This window comes from Dasypus novemcinctus, chromosome 16 (genome assembly GCF_030445035.2).
Source record: "Dasypus novemcinctus isolate mDasNov1 chromosome 16, mDasNov1.1.hap2, whole genome shotgun sequence".
Classification (NCBI taxonomy): Eukaryota; Metazoa; Chordata; class Mammalia; order Cingulata; family Dasypodidae; genus Dasypus; species Dasypus novemcinctus.
Window position 1 is genome coordinate 68,820,440 of NC_080688.1, and position 17,189 is coordinate 68,837,628.

At 40.2% G+C, this 17,189-nt stretch overlaps 1 protein-coding gene across 6 annotated transcripts in view; it reads left to right on the forward strand.

Moving 5' to 3' along the window:
• Positions 1-1,097: 1,097 nt before the first annotated feature.
• The window catches only part of DCC (DCC netrin 1 receptor), a 1,130,593-nt gene continuing 1,114,501 nt past the window's right edge, over positions 1,098-17,189 (forward strand). For 3 of the 6 annotated variants that reach the window (XM_058277743.2, XM_058277744.2, XM_058277745.2), the window contains exon 1: positions 1,190-2,034. In XM_058277743.2, coding sequence (XP_058133726.1) covers positions 1,944-2,034 — 91 coding nt within the window. In that variant the 5' untranslated portion in view covers positions 1,190-1,943. Of the gene's footprint in view, positions 2,035-17,189 lie in introns of all 6 variants that reach the window. The other 3 variants (XM_058277747.2, XM_058277749.2, XM_058277746.1) reach the window with 2 other exon arrangements.

The following is a 17,189-nucleotide window of genomic DNA, read 5'->3' on the forward strand; positions in this document are numbered from 1 at the left end:
AGTTCTAGTATCATGGGAATGTTCCTGATGATAATTTTATTGCTTTTATTTTTCCATGCTGTTTCCTTCTTTTTAAATAGTTATTTGCATTACCTACTCTTAAAACTTGATGAGCTTGTATGAGTGACAGAAATGTGGGGAAGAAAAAGGAAGAATGAATAGACAATGTAATAAACTGAAGAAGGGAGAGGACCTGCAGCTAAACAGCTTCTGAAAGGGCAGAACTTGTTGCCAGAGTGACTTTTCTACTCATGATTTTTGCTGGCCAAATTCGTTCCTGTGTCAGTTCACTTATTCAGCAAAAACATGTTGACATGTACAGTAGTAAAAGTCCTGTGTTTGCATCTGTGAGGGGTGCAAAGATGAATGGATACAACCTCTCTTCTCAAAGAAGCTCAAGGTCTCCTAGTGGAAATAAGGTTTGCACAAAGAAACTCAGAACAGTTTCCAGAAAAAGGGTTCACTGTGCACCCTTCTGGAATTTCCTGCTTTGTGTGTCCACTTACTTCATGTCCGAGGATGCCCAGAGCATCTCCTCATCCTATGAACCATTGTATGTATCATATTTCATAATGACAGATTTATGCTTCTCTCCTAACAGATCACAAACCCCTGGAGCATAGAGAGTGAGTCTTATTAAACCTCATAATTATACTTCCTGGGAGCTAGCGGGGTAACTGGAACATGGTAAAGTCTCAAAAATTGTTGACTCATGTCTGTAGGAGAGAGAACAGGAAGAAATAAGAGAGCCTACAATAAGAGGACCTTAACTGATACGTCAGTAAACAGTGCTGTGCCATTGGATGGATGTTGTTTCTGGGTCTCAGTTTCCCACCTGCCCTAGAAAGAAGTTAGATAGGGTGATTCTATCTCCATGAAACATTCTTTTTTAAAATAATCATGAGGACAGAGAAGGAAGTAACTGCCCTGGCCATCGAACCCTGTTCAAACATCTGCCTAAGTTTTGCAGTCAAATAAAAAATAATTTCCAAAATGATAGCTGCAAAACCTCCGGCCGCTCACGATATTCGCTGGCTCCATTGAGAAAACTGACTTCCCACGCTTTGCCCACAGAGGGCATCCCAGCTCATTGATATGTAGACCAGGCGAATGCAGCTGCTGGAAGCCTCCTCCGACCGCTCTTTTCTCTCCCGGTTGCCTTCACCGCTCTGCCCCCACCCCCTTTCCCGAGGAATCTTTGCCTGATCCAGTTCGTGTCCCTCCGGTCTCCACATTTTCCCTTCCAGCCCTCCACTTCTCCGGATCAAAGGATAGTACGGCTCCAACTCCTAGATAATACACCGCTGGCGGACACCCCAGTAACAAGTGAGAGCGCTCCACCCCGCAGCGCCCCAGCCTTGCCTCCCCCGGCGGTCTCGCTTCTTGCAGGGAAAACCAACAGCATCACCAGCTCTTGCGCGGGTTTTTCTCTTCAACTTTACCCAGCCGAGGACATGGCACCAACCTCAATCTTTTAATGCCCAGCCCAGCCCCAGGATCGCTGTCCGTCTTCTCTTGGTCCCTCCTGGATATTCTATTTATTGATGACTCGCAAGCCCCGCGGAGACCTGTCTTTCCTCCTCTTGCTCCCTCTGTTCCCTTGAGTTAGTTTTCCAAGGTTTTACCGGGGCTCGGGATCTCTTGGACCGAATGGAACTTTTTGCTGTCTCCTTTTGCTGCTGATTCTGTCAGTGGACGAAGAGAAAGCCTTCGGAGGCAGAAGAGGCGCAGGGGGAGGTGGAGAAAGAGGTGGAGGAAGAGGACGAGGAGGAGGAGGAGGAAGAGGAGGAGGAGGAGGAGGAGGAGGAGGAGGAGGAGGAGGAGGAGGAGGAAGCCGAAAGGGCTCGGCGCGTGTGTGTGCATGTTTGCATGCGTGTGTGAGTGCATGTGTGTGAGTGCCGCCGCGGCCCAGGACCCCCGGACCCGAAGGTGTTGGCTGAAATATGGAGAATAGTCTTGGATGTGTTTGGGTACCCAAGCTGGCTTTTGTACTCTTCGGGGCTTCCCTGCTCAGCGCGCCGCTTCAAGTCACCGGTAAGAGGTTCTTTGCTTTCTTCTCGTCGCCCCCCGCCCTCTCCATAGCCCCCTTTCCTTTTCTCTTCTCCTCTCATTTGGCTAATAGTAGAATCGGGATGCGGGGAGAATTAGCAACATTTTCGGCGCTCGCTCTGCCCCCCATTCCCTCACGGATGATGAAAGACAGAACACTTTTATACAAAATTTCTGGGGGCGGAGGCTGTTGGTGGAGGGGGAGTGGGGCGCCTCTGCTCTCTTTTTTAATTTGGTGCTTCTCGCATCTTTGGAGACCTCGCGGGCTGGGTTAGAGAGGTTGCAGGTGCTGATGGTATCTTTGAAAGGAACTGGGTTGGATCCTTGAGGCTTTGGAAACCTAGGATGCGTGGGGGGTGGAGGGGGTTGGGGCAATGGGGACAGGGGGAGGACACGGAGGTGGCTTTGAGGAAGTCGGTGCGGAATGTAGATGGTGGGGCTGGTCGTTTGTGTGTGCACGTCTGCGCCTCGCTGTTTGGAATTTTGGACTTGCTGATGGAGAATCCGGAAAGAGAACTGCTAAGGTGTTTTGGTACTTCGGAGGGGGGCCGTGGTGCCCAAAGGGGTGCAGACTTGCTGGGAGGAGTACGGTGTATTTTATTTTTTAACGGTGAACGCAGGGTGTCAAGATAAGGCTCCACACACATCCAGGACACCGCCAAACTCCAAATGATTGATATTCCCGGGAATCGGCCCCCTGGCTCCGGCACTTGGCACACGCAGTTTCTAATTAAAAATGGCAAAACTGGTTGGGGGATCCGATCGTGCTAGAGCTGGAGAAAGAGAGAACTGGGGGATACCCAGGGCTCCTGCAGTCTCTGAATAAGGAGCTGGGGGCGTCAACGGCCAAAGCATTAAAAAGAAACACATTTTTTTTTTAAAGACCGAAAATGGATGATTATAGCGCCCAGTGGTTGTGCTGGCCCCCGCCAGAAGTGTTGACAAAAACTGGGGTAGAGGGAGCGGGCCTGGAGGAAAGAGGGTGAGGGCAGCCGGCAGAGCCTTCCAATCTCTTCGGAGAGGACCTTTTCCCAGATGTAAAAGCCGCGGTCGGCCGGGGCCGGGCGTTGGGTGGCAGCGCCCCAACCCGCGCTGGGGAAAGGAACGAGAAATTGACTGTAAATCGCGGCCAAGCCCGGGCCTCCCAGGAGCCCGGAGCTCGGGGCTTCTCGCCGGTGCCCAGTGCTGCAGCGCGCAGGGTTGCGAACGCCGCGGAGAAGGCGCCTCTCGCGGTGGCGAGGGATCCCAGCAGCCGGGCAGCCGGCGGCGCCCCGAAGCGGGCGCGCCCACGGCCCAGCAGGAACCTGAGCGTCGTTACCCTCCCCAGCCCTCCCTCCGCTTTGGCCAGAGCCTGAACGTTTAGCGAGCGAGCGCGCAAGCCGGCAAGAGTTGTGTGTGTGTGGTTGTGTGTGTGTGTATGTGTGTGCGCGCGCGCGCTCATGCGCGCTCGCGCTCGTGATGTGCGCGTACCCGCAGCCGTGGACCAACCGCCCTTGCTCCCTCCCGGGCCGGTCCCCTTCTCTCCCGGCTCCTCTCTCCCGGAGCTTTGTCCTCCGCGATTACTCCCGCGTGGGCGGGGGGCCGTCCCCGCAGTAATGCATAGGTAGGTGTCTTTTTAAAATTCCCTCTTCGTGGCCCGCGGACGCTAGACGCTGCGGCGCGGAGGATCCCTCCTTCGCCACAGAAGATTGACTCGCGCTCTGTCCCGGCAGTCGGGGAAACCATCGTCCAGGGGAGAGTTCAGAGAGGACAGCCCTCGCTGGGTGCAAAGTGTGCCCGAGTAGAGTAGGGGACTGAGCGTGGACGGCATTGGCTGAAAATATTGCATTAGGCGAGGTGGGCAAAAATGGACAAGGTGTTTCCTCGATTTACGTTAAAATGTTCTTAAAAAACATTTCCCAACTGACAGATTTTTTTTTTTTTTGGCAAAGGGTAGAGTTAGATAACTAGAGATGGATTTTTATGTTCTTTTGGCATCTAAATTAATTAAATATCCCTTCCCACTCCTTTCACTGTCTTGCCTAGAGAGTTAAGGCCACATATTACTGCTTTATTTTAATTTCCTCCATAGACGTGTCTGTGTTTGAAGAGGCTGACAAAAATATTCATATACAAGGGATGTGCCAGAATGAATCTTTAGGTTTGAGGATCTACATCCTTGTACTTTGCTACACTTTGAAATTCACTTCTATTAGTTGCAAATAAATTATGATGCAGTTTGCCTAGGTCCCCGGAAAGTGGACAGTGCACTTCTAAGATACTGCTCATTCGAATCACTCAGAGCTTTGCTCATTAATCTGAGTTTCTCTTCTTCCGCTTAGTAACTATTTCCCGTCTTCAGGAACCCAGCAGGGTACTGATGATGAAGAAAGTATAATTCACTCTGTGAAAGGACCAGTAGGAGGTGCCCTTAATAAGGCCAAGCACCTAGTTTACTGGAGGTGAAATTCCCATTCAGCAGGGGGTTTTGAAGGCTGTTGATTGGTAACAAAGGATTATGGAGGCTAACACAATACTGCTGCATCCTTTCTCACTTCTTAGATAAGTCTGAAGCTGCCGCCGATTTGTAACATATTATTATGACATAACAAAGGAAATCCCAGAAAGTGTCAGTGAGAACTTGATGCTGGGGGGTAAGGACGGGGCTTTTGAAAGATGCCCAGATCTTACACATTTGACATGAGCCACAGGCAGAGGCACCAAGTTGGGTCCCAGAATCTCTACTGAAGTGAAAATTTTGAGTTTAGTCATTAGTGTTTATTAATGAAATAGGAGGTTTACACATTAATTCTTCATATACGTTTCGGTGGCATTGTATTGGGGAAAAAAAATCTACGAGGATTCATGAACTCCCAGCATGGACATGAGGCTTGCTGTATCTCTTCTCCTCCACTTTTTCATCCCCCCAACCAAAGTAGATCAGATGCCCCCATCTGAATTAGCTGTTGAGTCCGGTACATCAGGACTTGAGGTGCCTGGGCAGCCTGGCTGCCCACTCCTCTGAGTGGTGCAGTATAAATCACCAGCGATCTGTCACAGTATCCATTTCCCACACAGCAGCAGTTGCCCTCTGAGTTATGAAGCATATGAAACGGCTACCACATGTGTTCTATCTGAATATATTAGACTTTGCTTTAATGCTCTTAAAAGCTGCCCTGGCTTGAGCAGCTGATAGGCATTTTTCTGCAGAGAGATTTATAACTTTTCTGTGTGTATGACTTACACTTTATTCTCTGGTAAATTAACCTCTCAGCCAACTTCCTTATTGTTTTCACTGAAGAGGAAGAGCTTTAATTCTACTTAAATTCCTGAATAACGCCTTGCCGGAAGTTTCTCCTGGAATACGGGTTACTTGCAAGCCATAGTGTCCTTTTTCTAAGCCAATGGAAGCTTGTAGCAAGGCGGGGATGTAAGCTTTGGAGGGTTGAGAGATATTTTTACTGTTTCTAGAGAGGAAAGGGATGATACTGTATCTTTTAAGGGAATCCTAGTACCCAGGTAACCTCAAAAGCATCTTTTGTGAGAGGAAATGCTTCTCCCTCTCTGGCTTACCTTCTCTGTTTCAAGCATCCAGTAGTCTGGGATCCTTCAAAAGCAGGTGATATGCTCCTGGAATGTTTTCTGCCTCACAAAGTGGGATCATCTAGTTTGAGCACAGTCCTTTGGGCATGAGATGGAACTTTAGTCTTGGGTTCCCAGCCTGAACTCTTGTTATCCTTAGGTGCTACCCCTGTTTAAGGCAGTGCCGAACTTTCTGAATGGAGTATTCCTTTTCATAGAGTCCTGAGCCCTAAAATTACATTTTAAAGTGAATATTTTTACTATTTCTTTAGAGAATTTTTCATCCTGTACTTTGCAAACAAAACTTCTTCATGCTTCTACCAGACACACTCACTCTATCAGAAAAGACTGCAATTGTTTCACTCCATTTTCTTAAATTAAAACACACACACACATACACAATGAAGATGGGAATTCCATTCACCATGCGACTTCCCCAAAATGAAAGATTTTCAGGTGTATCTTTATGCATAAGGACACTGCTGGAAACCATTGTGATTTCATTAGTTAGTGATCTCTTCTTGCACAGAGAGTGGGGCTACAGTTGTCACCACTTTCCATAGATAAGGCCTGAATCACCATCAGAAACTTGCACCAAGTATAGTACACACTGCTTTGTTTTGCTATTTGTTACACAGCTACCAACTTAAATGATAAATTTTTCGTGGAATAATCTATTTCAGATGATAATCTCTTAGATGAACTCTATATGTAAATTTCAGGAAGTGTTAGATGTGCCTGAGTAAAATGAGTAATGGCATAACCCCGCTGAGGTTTACCTGATTAACTACAGATAAAAAGTCACTTGGTTCTGAGAAAACAGTGCAGTCCCTAAAGTAGAGTGGTAAATAGTATATACATTGACAGTTCATAAATGTAAATGTGGAGTTTTCTATTTTTCCAGCTCCCCAGTTTCTTTACTATGATGCTCCAGAGGAAGATTTAAGAGATTCATGAGTTGTCACACAGTTTTCCTTTAATGAATCATAGCCTGGAATCTCACTAATTCATGGCTGAAAAACACTGAATTCAGTATCAATCCAATGCCAGGTGAATTGTTTTGCAGGCTGCTGGTAGACTGCTCGCTTCTCTTTAGCTTGGCCCTACAGAATGGCAGCTCTCATCTCTAAGCTGTCTGGCATCAGCGCTGCCTCCCCTGATGAAGCCCGGGAGAGCTGTTCTCACTGTGAAGCGTCAGCTCTGATGCACAGGCACTGTGTTGAACATGCTGTATTATACTTTGCAAGGTCATGGAAATTTGCCTTAAAAATACATGTGTAAAATGTTCATGAATGTTTCTTTCAGTGGAGTGTTGAGCTGCACTCTGAGGACAGTTAAGGGATACTGCTACAACTTGTGACTTCTCGGCCAATATTTGACAGCCTTGCAGACCTTGGCACTTTATTCTTTTTATAAAGGGGTTACCAGGTTGGATTAATAGGACTTTAATTTGCTTTGTGGTTATTACTTTTCAAACATCTAAGCATTTCTTCCCTGGTATTTTAGTGTCAGTATCATGGAATCAATCTGATGCATTTAGGATATGTTCCTTCAAAACAAGACCTTAAGTAAATTGAATGTTAAGTTTCTCAGTAAGAAAGAATGAGCAATCAGATTATTTCCCCCATAGGTCAACAACAACAATATGGGCAAGATAAAATTATATTACATACGCCAAGCAGGTGTTAGCAAAAATAAAATGCAAATTATTATGCACCTTTATAATTATAGCACTCAGGTAAATTGCACCCAATTTAATATCATGCTTTTGCTTTCTTCTACATTAGAGTGTTTTCCTTATTTTATATTTCTCTGATTTAGCACTGGACTAACTAACACACAGAAATGCGAGTTAGCTGATTAATGATACAAATTACTATGTAGCTTTAAAATTCTTTGACAGATTTTAGCCTGAGGTTAAAAAGCAAAGACCCTTTGCTAAAATGTTAGATAAAAGTGTTTTCCTTCATAGTTTAGGGAAGCCTGAACTCTGTCCAATGGTACAATTTATAAATACATAATAATGCCTATGATTGAATATGCCTTCGTTTTTACTATTGACAGTAATTTGCCCATGGTAATAACAATACACATTGCATATTATGAATAGTTGGAAACACTCACTTATTCTGAGTTTTCATTTCTTGGGGGAAGTTCAGTTAGGAATCACACAAATCATTCCACATTTATTGATCATAGTTTAAGGATATTTTTCTGGCCTGATTTGGGTGGAAAAGTTTCTCTTTGACAAATTCTATTAGACCAGTGCCTATAACCTACTTCTTGCTTTTGTGATGCACTTTAACTTAATTTCATGAATCCAAATCCGGTAACTACTTGCTGGCTCAGTCATTTCACAGGTTCCAAGTAGAAAGGCCATTAATACCACTTGTGATTATTATGATGGAATATAACAAGGGGTATTTATTACAATTTGGAGATTTTTTTCTCGTACTTTGCTCTTACTTTAAAGCTTGGTTCTTGCCAGAAGACTACACTTGTGAGTATCTAAGACAGAAATGATCTGCTGAATTAACTGGGTCGTATGATGTTTACTTAAAATACCAACTTGTTAGTGTTTGTGACCTGATGAGAGAGCTTACAAATATAATGTTATTCTGGACTATAAAATATTCTTAAACCTGCTTTTATGTTTTTATAAGAGAAAAAAGAAGCTAAATCGTTATTATAAATGCTAATAACTCAAGTGAATTTTCTTGAAAACTAAAGTTTCTAAGTTAAGCACCAACCTTTTTATATTTTACTAATTTTTCAGAGTCTTTGAAAAATATTTTCTGTGCTTTCTTAACTGCCTTTTAAAGGAAGGATATAGGATATCTTTTCAGCTCCCCTTAATAGATCCAAGACATCACTATGATTTAGTTATTATATTTTGCAATATTATAAGGGTGATTTCTGAAGATATCATATAGGGCTGTTTATTTCTGCATCAAATGGTCATGGTCTGCTACTTTTAATTTTTAAGAATTTTATTCTTGATTTATAAAATTCATATTATCTAATTCCTGTGGTTCTCCTAACACTCTCCCTTGTTCTCAGACCTCCTGAAAGCAGTCTTTTTCTTTTCAGCTTTTAATTTTCTAAGATATAGGCAGCTGAGTTTATTAGGATAGTGTCAAAAATAAGAGAATAGATTCTAAATCAGGACCTGAGTCCCCACAAGAGGGAATAGTAAGCCACAAGAATATAACTAATGGGTTTGTAACACTTCTGAACTCTAATATTAATTTGGATGCCATTTGTTCTTTGTACAATATTTTTTTTCTTTTTTCATTTTAAAATTCATTCATACAGGAACATATATAAACAATAAGTATATAGTAAATTTGTGAACTTGCAAAACAAATATGCATAACATCATACATGGTTCTCATATGTTGTCCCACCACAAATACCTTGCATTATTGTGAAACATTTGCAATGAATTATGAAAGAGCATCATCAAAGTATTACTACTAACTATAGTCTGTATCTTACCTTTGGTGTATTTTTCCCCCAAACCACCATATTATTATTATTTTATTATTTCTTCATAAACCTAGTATACAATCAGTCGCATTTAGTATAATCACTGAGTTGCACCGTCATCACTTCAGTTGGTATTAGAGCATTTTCATTACTCCAAAAAGAAAAAGAAAAGCAAATGAAAAACAAATCACTATCATACCCATATGTTAGTTCTACTAATTGCAAATCTTATGATAATCTTTCAACATTTCTTTTCATTTACATTTACAAACAACTTTTTTTTTTTGTTAGCAATTCTGTGGAGATTAAACCTTAGCTTTCCCTTCTCTAACCAGATTCTTTTCTCTGATGGTTTATAGTCTAGCTATTTACTCCATGAGTTTGCTCATTATATTTAGTTCACAATAGTGATATTATACAGTATTTGTCCTTTTGTACCTGGTTTGCTTTACTCACTCCAATTTCATCCACATTTTCATATGCCTCATGACTTCATTTCTTCTTACAAGTAAATAATATTCCATTGTAAGTATAGACACCACAGTTTGTTTATTCATTCATCAGTTGATGAAAACCTGGGTTTTTTCCTCTTTTGGCAATTGTGAATTATGTTGCTATGAATTTCAGTGTGCGGATGCCTCTTTGTGTCACTTCTCTGTTCTAGTATACCTAGTGGTAGTATTGCCATGTCACATGGTAGATATTTATCTAAGTTCTTTAGGAACCGCCAAACAGACTTCTGTAGTGGCTATACTCTTCTGCATTCCCAACAACAGTGGATAAGTATTCCTATCTCTGCGTATCCTTTCCAACATTGGTAGTTTTCTATTTGTTAATAGTGGCCATTCTAGTAGGTGTGAAATGACATATCATTGTACCTTTGATTTGCATTTCCCTAAATAGCCAGTGATATTGAACATTTTTTTCATGTGTTTTGTTGTTTTTGTTGTTCTTGTTGTTGTTGTTTTGTGATTTGTATGTCTTCTTTAGAAGAATGTCTGTTAAGGTCTTTTACCCAATTTTAAATCAGGTCATTTGTCTTTTTATTGTTGAGTTGTAGGATCTGTTTATATATTATTGATAATTAGGTCCTTGTTGGTTGTGTGCATTCCAAATATTTTCTCCCATTGATAGGCTGCATTTTTTCCCTCCTCACAAAGTCCTTTGAGGAGTAGAAGTGTTTAATTTTGAGGAGGTCCAATTTTTCTATTTTTTCTTTTGTTGTTCATGCTTTGGATATTAAGGTTTATGAGATCCCCACCTACTCAAGATCTTGTAGATGTTTACCTGTGTTCTCTTCTAAGAGTTTTATGGTCTTGGCTTTTACGTTTAAGTCTTTGCTCTGTCTTGAGTTGCTTCTTGTGTAGTGAGTGAGGTACGGGTCCTCTTTCATTCTTTTGGTTGTGGATATTCCATTATTCCATTTTCCAGCACTATTTGTTGAAGAGACTGTTCTGTCCCAGAAAAGTAGGCTTGGTAGGCTTATCTGAAATCAGTTGACCATAGAAGTGAGGGTCTGTTTCTGAATTCTCAATTCTATTCCATTGATCAATGAGTCTGTCTTTATGCCAATACCGTACTGTTTTGTTTGTTTGTTTTTCACCATACTGTTTTGACCAATATAGCTTTATAATACACTTAAAGTTCAGGAAGTGTGAGTCCTCCAATTTTGTTCTTCTTTTTTTAGGATGCTTTTGGCTCTTTGGGACCCCTTTCTCTTCCAAATAAATTTGGGAATTGACTTTTCTATTTCTGTAAAGTAGGGTGTTGGAATACTGATTGGTATTGCACTGAATGTATAAATCAATTTGGGTAGAATTGATATCTTCTCGATGGTTAGTCTTCCAATCCATGAACACAAAATGTCCTTCCATTTGTTTACATCTTCTTTTATTTCTTTTAGCAATGTTTCATAGATTTCTGAATACAGATTATTTACATCCCTTGTTAATTCCTAGATTCTATTTTATTGCTATTGTAAATGGAATTTTTCCTTGATTTCCTCCTCAGCTTGCTCATTATTAGTGTATAGAAATGCTACTGATTTTTGCTTGTTGATCTTGTATCCTGTTACTTTGCTGAACTCATTTATTAGCTCTAATAGCTTTTTAAATTTTTTTATTATATTTTTTTCTAAAGATATATAGATCATACAAAATATCACATTAAAAAATATAAGAAGTTCCCATATACCCCCACACCCCAACCCCCACTCCTCCCACATCAACAACCTCTTTCATCAGTGTGGCATATTCATTGCATTTGATGAATACATTTTTGAACACTGCTACACAGCTAGGATTACATTGAAGTTTACACTCTCTCCCCGTCCATTCATTGGGTTATGGCTGGATATATAAGGTCCTGCATCTGTCCCTGCAATATCATTCAGTACAACTCCAAGTCCTGAAAATGCCCACATATCACACCTCTTTTTCCCTCTCCCTGCCCTCATCTAATAGCTTTGTTGTAGATATTTCAGAATTTTCTAAATATAGGATCATGTCATCTGTGAATAGTGAGAGTTTTACTTTCTCTTTTCCAATTTGGATTCCTTTTTTTTTTTCTTGCCTAATTGCTCTAGCTAAAACTTCTAGTACAGTATTGAATAACAGTGGTGACAGTGGGCATCCTTGTCTTGTTCCTGATCTTAGAGGGAAGACTTTAAAACTCTCCCCATTGAGTATGATGCTGGCTATGGGATTTTCATATATGCCCTTTATTATATTGAGAAACATTATTTCTATACCTTTCTTTTGAAGTGTTTTTATCAAGAAAGGATGCTGGATTTTGTCAAATGCCTTTTCTGTTTCAATTGTGATGAGCATGTGTGTTTTTTTCCCTTCTATTTGTTAATGTAGTATATTGCATTCATTGATTTTCTTATGTTGAACCACCCTTGCATAAAGTGGGAATAAATCCCACTTGATCATGATATATAAGTGTTTTTATATGATGTTGGATTTGATTTGCTAGTATGTTGTTGAGAATTTTGCATCTACATTCATTAGAAAGATTGGTCTGTAATTTTCTTGTAGTATCTTTATCTGTCTTTGGCATTAGGGTGATGTTGGCATCATAAAATGTGTTTGGTAATTTTCCCTCCTTTGCAATTTTTTGGAAGAGTTTAAACAGAATTGGTATTAATTCTTTTTGAAATGGTTGGTAAAATTTACCTGTGAAATCATCTGATCCTGAACTTTCCTTTGATGGATGATTTTTGATGACTAATTCAATCTCTTTTCTTGTGATTGGTTTGTTGAGTTCCTGTATTTTTTGTAGAGTCAATTTAGGTTGTTTGTGCACATTTAGGAATTTTTCCATTTTGTCTAGGTAGTCTAACTTGTTGGCATTCAGTTTCTCATAGTATCCTCTTATGATCCTTTTTCTTTCTGTGCGGTTAGTCATAATATCCCCCCTTCCTGATTTTATATATTTGCATTTTCTCCCTTTTTTTCTTTGTTAGTATTGCTAAGGGTTTGTAGCTTTTATTGATTTTCTCAAAGAACCAACTTTTGGTTTTGTTAAATTTCTCTTTTTTTTTGTTCTTATTTTCATTTATTTCTGCTCTAATCTTTATTCTTTCTTTCTTTTTGTTTGCTTTGGGATTTTTTGCTATTCTTTTTCTAGTTTCTCCAGTTGTTCAGTTAGATCTTTGATTTTACCTCTTTCTGCTTTTTTAATATAGGCATAGAGGGTTATAAATTTCCCTATCACCACTGCCTTCACTGCATTGCATAAATTTTGATAACATGTGTTTTCAATTTGATTCATTTCAAGATATCTACTAATTTCTCTTGCAATTTCTTCCTTGACCCACTGATTGATTAGGCATGTGTTGTTTAGTATCCATATATTTGCAAAATTTCCCCTTTTCCACCTATTATTGATTCCAAGCTTCATTCCATCATTATCGGTTATCGGTTAAGGTGCTTTGTATAATTTCATTCTTCTTAAATTTGAGAGCTATGTTGTGGCCCATCATCTCATCTGTCCTGGAGTAAGAACCATGAACACTTGAGAAGAATGTATAACCCACTGATTCGGAATACAGTGTCCTGTATATATCTGTCAAGTCCAGCTCATTTAGCATTTTTTCAAGTTCTCTGTTCTTTGCTAATCTTCTGTCTAGTTGTTCTATCTATTGATGTAAGTGGTGTATCGAAGTCGCAACTATTGTAGGGACATCTATTTCTCCTTTCAACTTTTCCAGAGTTTGCCTCATATAATTTGGGTCACCCTTGTTGGGCACATAGATATTTATGACTGTTACTCCTTCCTGGTGCATTGTCACTCTTATTAATATTTGGCTTTTTGCATTTAAAATCTATTTTGTCCGACACCAGTATAGCTACCCTTGCTCTCTTTTGGTTACTTTTTGCATGAAATAATTTTTTCCAGTCTTTCACTTTCAGTCTATTCATCCTTGCATCTAAGGTAAGTCTCCTGCAGAGAGCATATACATGGCTTATGTTTTCTTATACATTCTGACAGCCTATGGTTTTTGATTGGGGAGTTTAATCCATTAACATTCAATTTTATTACTGTAAAGGAACTACTTATTTCAACCGTTTTATCCTTTGGCTTTCATATGTCATATCTTATTTTTGTCCATCTTTTTACCTCTTTATTTACACTTTCTGATACTCTTCACTTCTACACTCTCCTCCAAGCCTCTCTCTCTCTTCTCTTTTTCTTTCTGACTGCAGAACCCCCTTTGTTACCTGCATAGCTGGATTTTTGTTTATAAACTCTTAGTTTGTGTTCATTTGTGAGTATTTTAAGCTCTCTGCCATATTTGAAGGACAGTTTTTCCAGGTCAAAAATTCTTTGCTGGCAGTTTTTCTCTTTCTGTACCTTAAATATATCATAACTGCCTTCTTGCTTCCATGGTTTCTGAAAAGAAATCCATGCTAAGTTGTATTAGATGTCCTTTGTATATAATGGGAAATTTTCAGCCATTATTTCTTCAAATACTCTTTCTGCCCCTTTTCCCATCTCATCTCCTTCTGGAACTCCCATAACACATATAATGGTGCACTTCATTATATGATTCAACTCCCTGAGCCCCTGCTCATTTTTTTTCCCATTCTTTTCTCTCTGTTCTTCTCTGTCTTCAATTTCAGTTTTTCTTTCCTCTACATAGCTGATTCTTTCTTTCATGATTTCAAATCTGCTTTTGAGTGCCTTTATTGTGTTTTTAATCTCACTTTTTGTGTACTTCATTCTCATAAGCTCTGTTATTTTTCTATCAGAGGTTTCAAATTTTCTTTATGCTCACCCCATGCTTCTTAATGTCTTTTATTTCTTTAGTCATATTATCCTCCAACTCCATGATTTGATTTAGCAGATTTGTATGGACCTCATTGATTAGCTGTTTCAAATCCTGTGTCTCATCAGGAGCTTTGATTCATTGCTTTGCCTAAATCATATCTTCATTTCTCCTTGTATGGCTTGTAATTTTTTGCTGATGTCTAGTTATCTGGTTTTAACACTGAGTTTACTCTGATGTTCAGTTTCTCTCTCTCACCCAGGAATTTATTGTTAAGCAGCTGTGTGTTACTACTGTTCTTTGACTCATGGTTCAACTTGTTGTAGATATTTAGGATTTCCCCTATTTAACTGCTCAATTCAGAGCTAAGAACCCAGCAATGAGGTTCAGGCCCCTTTCCAAGGGCTTTGGGGAGAGCGGCAGTAAAGGCACCTGCTTGCCTATTTATTTATTTACTTATTTATTTATTTTTCCTTAATTGTGAACTTTTTTGGTCTGGCCAGCAGATAGTCATCTTTGACGTAACTCTCAGAACAGACCCCAGGTGCTGGGGGGGGGGGGCGGTGGCAATTCATTTAGTGTAACTCCTTGGGTGGGTTGTACAGAAACAATGTCCTCAGGGCTCGCCAATCCTCACAAACAAACTTTCTCAGAGGTTCTTCTCCATCCTTGGCTGGCCATACCATCCCTCCCTCTGCCTCCTCAGCAACCGGCCTGGGGCAGTAGGAAGGGTGTTTTAGAAGGAAAATTTTCTTTAGTGTCCCTGCCAGCTCTCGGTGCAAACAATGTCATGACCCCACCTGGCCTGGAAATGTGGACACCTCCAATGCAGCAGACCAAGTTCGCTGGCCAAAATCTGAGTTTGATGTAGGCTGTGCCCCTTCCTCTCCCCTTTCTTGGGGAAGAGGACTCCTGCAACCTCCTCAGTCTGCAGCCACTGCAGTCCACACACTGCTATTTGCTACCTAGGTGTGAGAGTCTGCTTTTGCAGCTGAGACTCCTTTCTTTTGCCCCTCTCTTTTCTAGATGGTATCTTGACTTCCCCTGGTGTCCTGAGCCCTAGAGCAGCCTCTAGACAGTTTCTGCCCATTCTCTAGCTACTTTTTTTTCTGGGATAGAAGTGATCCCTCTCTCAATCTTCCATCTTCCAACATATTTTTCTTGTTAAATGAGGGTGTCAGACTAGGTAACTCGCAGTTATATTTCCAGTTTTAACATCATATCAATTATTTAAATTGTGAACTTTACATATAAATTGTTTGGTATAAATAATAATGATGCTGATAACAATAATTATGAAACTAATGCCCATGTACCCATAAGCAATCTTGCCTGTCTTTTCAGTTTTGCTGACAAATGCTATTTAAACATGTTGGTTAGTTTTACCAACACTTGACTGTTATAGGATAAATATGATAGAAGTATTCTTCTCTGACTTGCATCTTTGCTAAATATTAAGTATTTGAGGTTCATCTATATGGATGTGTAGTGCTGTGTTTCAATCATTTTCTCTGCTGTGTAACATTCCGTGATACTAATTAACCACACTTTATCTAATCAACTCTTGGTGGGCCTTTGGGAACTCAACTTTATGACATTATGAATATTCTTATTCATGTCTTCCAGTACAAATTTGCAACCATATCTCTGGAGTGCGTATCTAGGAGCTGAGTCATAGAAAGGGCATCTTGCCTTTTAGGAGGTAAAGACAAGTTTTCCCAAAGCAGTCACATTTATTGAAACTCCCACTGGAGTGTATGAGGGTTTCCATTACTCCACATTTCCACCAACACTTGATATTGTCATATGCTTAATTAGTCCTAATTTGGTAGATAAGAATTAGTATCTATTTGTGGTTTTAATTTGCATTTCCCTGATTGCTAACAAGATGGAGAATTTTTCCCCATGGATTTATTGGGCACTTTTTATTTCAGCAAGATAATTCTATGATTCCGTTTCTCCTACGAAGAAACTTTTGGCTTTTAGACATAGATGTTACCAATAGTCTTACTTTTATGGAGTTATTTCCTGGTACTGTATCATATTTACTTTAGCAGAGTCTTTATTAAGCACCTTTCTGAAATGTAGCTGGTTTTGAGCTGGGAAAGAGATCCTTAGCCACTGTAAGAAGATTAATGATTACCCAGAACAATCCCTGACTTGCCAGAATCCTGTCTTATCCTGCTACTGTGTTTATGAAATGAATAACTTGCAAGGAAGCAGGATGCTGGGTGCCAGGCTTAATTTAAAGCATATGATAAATCCCTTGACTAGGGATGTGTCTAAATGATGGCCAAATCACAATTATAATGATGTTCTGAGATAAAAATCATAATCTGACCATTTGAACTTGGGTATTTTTCCCAATTTGTTAAAATACAATTATTACCTTTATAGCATCTGTGTATTGTAGGTTTCAAACACTTGTGCTTGTACACATGCACACGCACCCTCCTAATTTTTGCCTAGGTTCATAATTGTTTCACCTACTCCTATGGGACAGACTAATGAAGGCTCTAGGATAAAATTAAGCATCTGAAATGCTAGCAGGGGTTTCTTAGTGTTTTGCTTTCTGTGCCGACTCATTAGAAGTGTGAGTCAAGGCTGAGACATCTAAGCGAACCCCAGCACCCGGAGTCCTCATTCCATTGTTCCTCACATCTTTTCTCAGCCTCATGGGATCCTAAAAGAATATAAATTAGAGAGAGGATTTGCAGTGCTCTTCCTTTCATGTCTAATGCCTGGGCAGAGCTGTTCCCTGCAGGACAATTTCTGGTTAAATTCTCTCTCTGCTTTGAGACATCTCCAGGGATGGTTT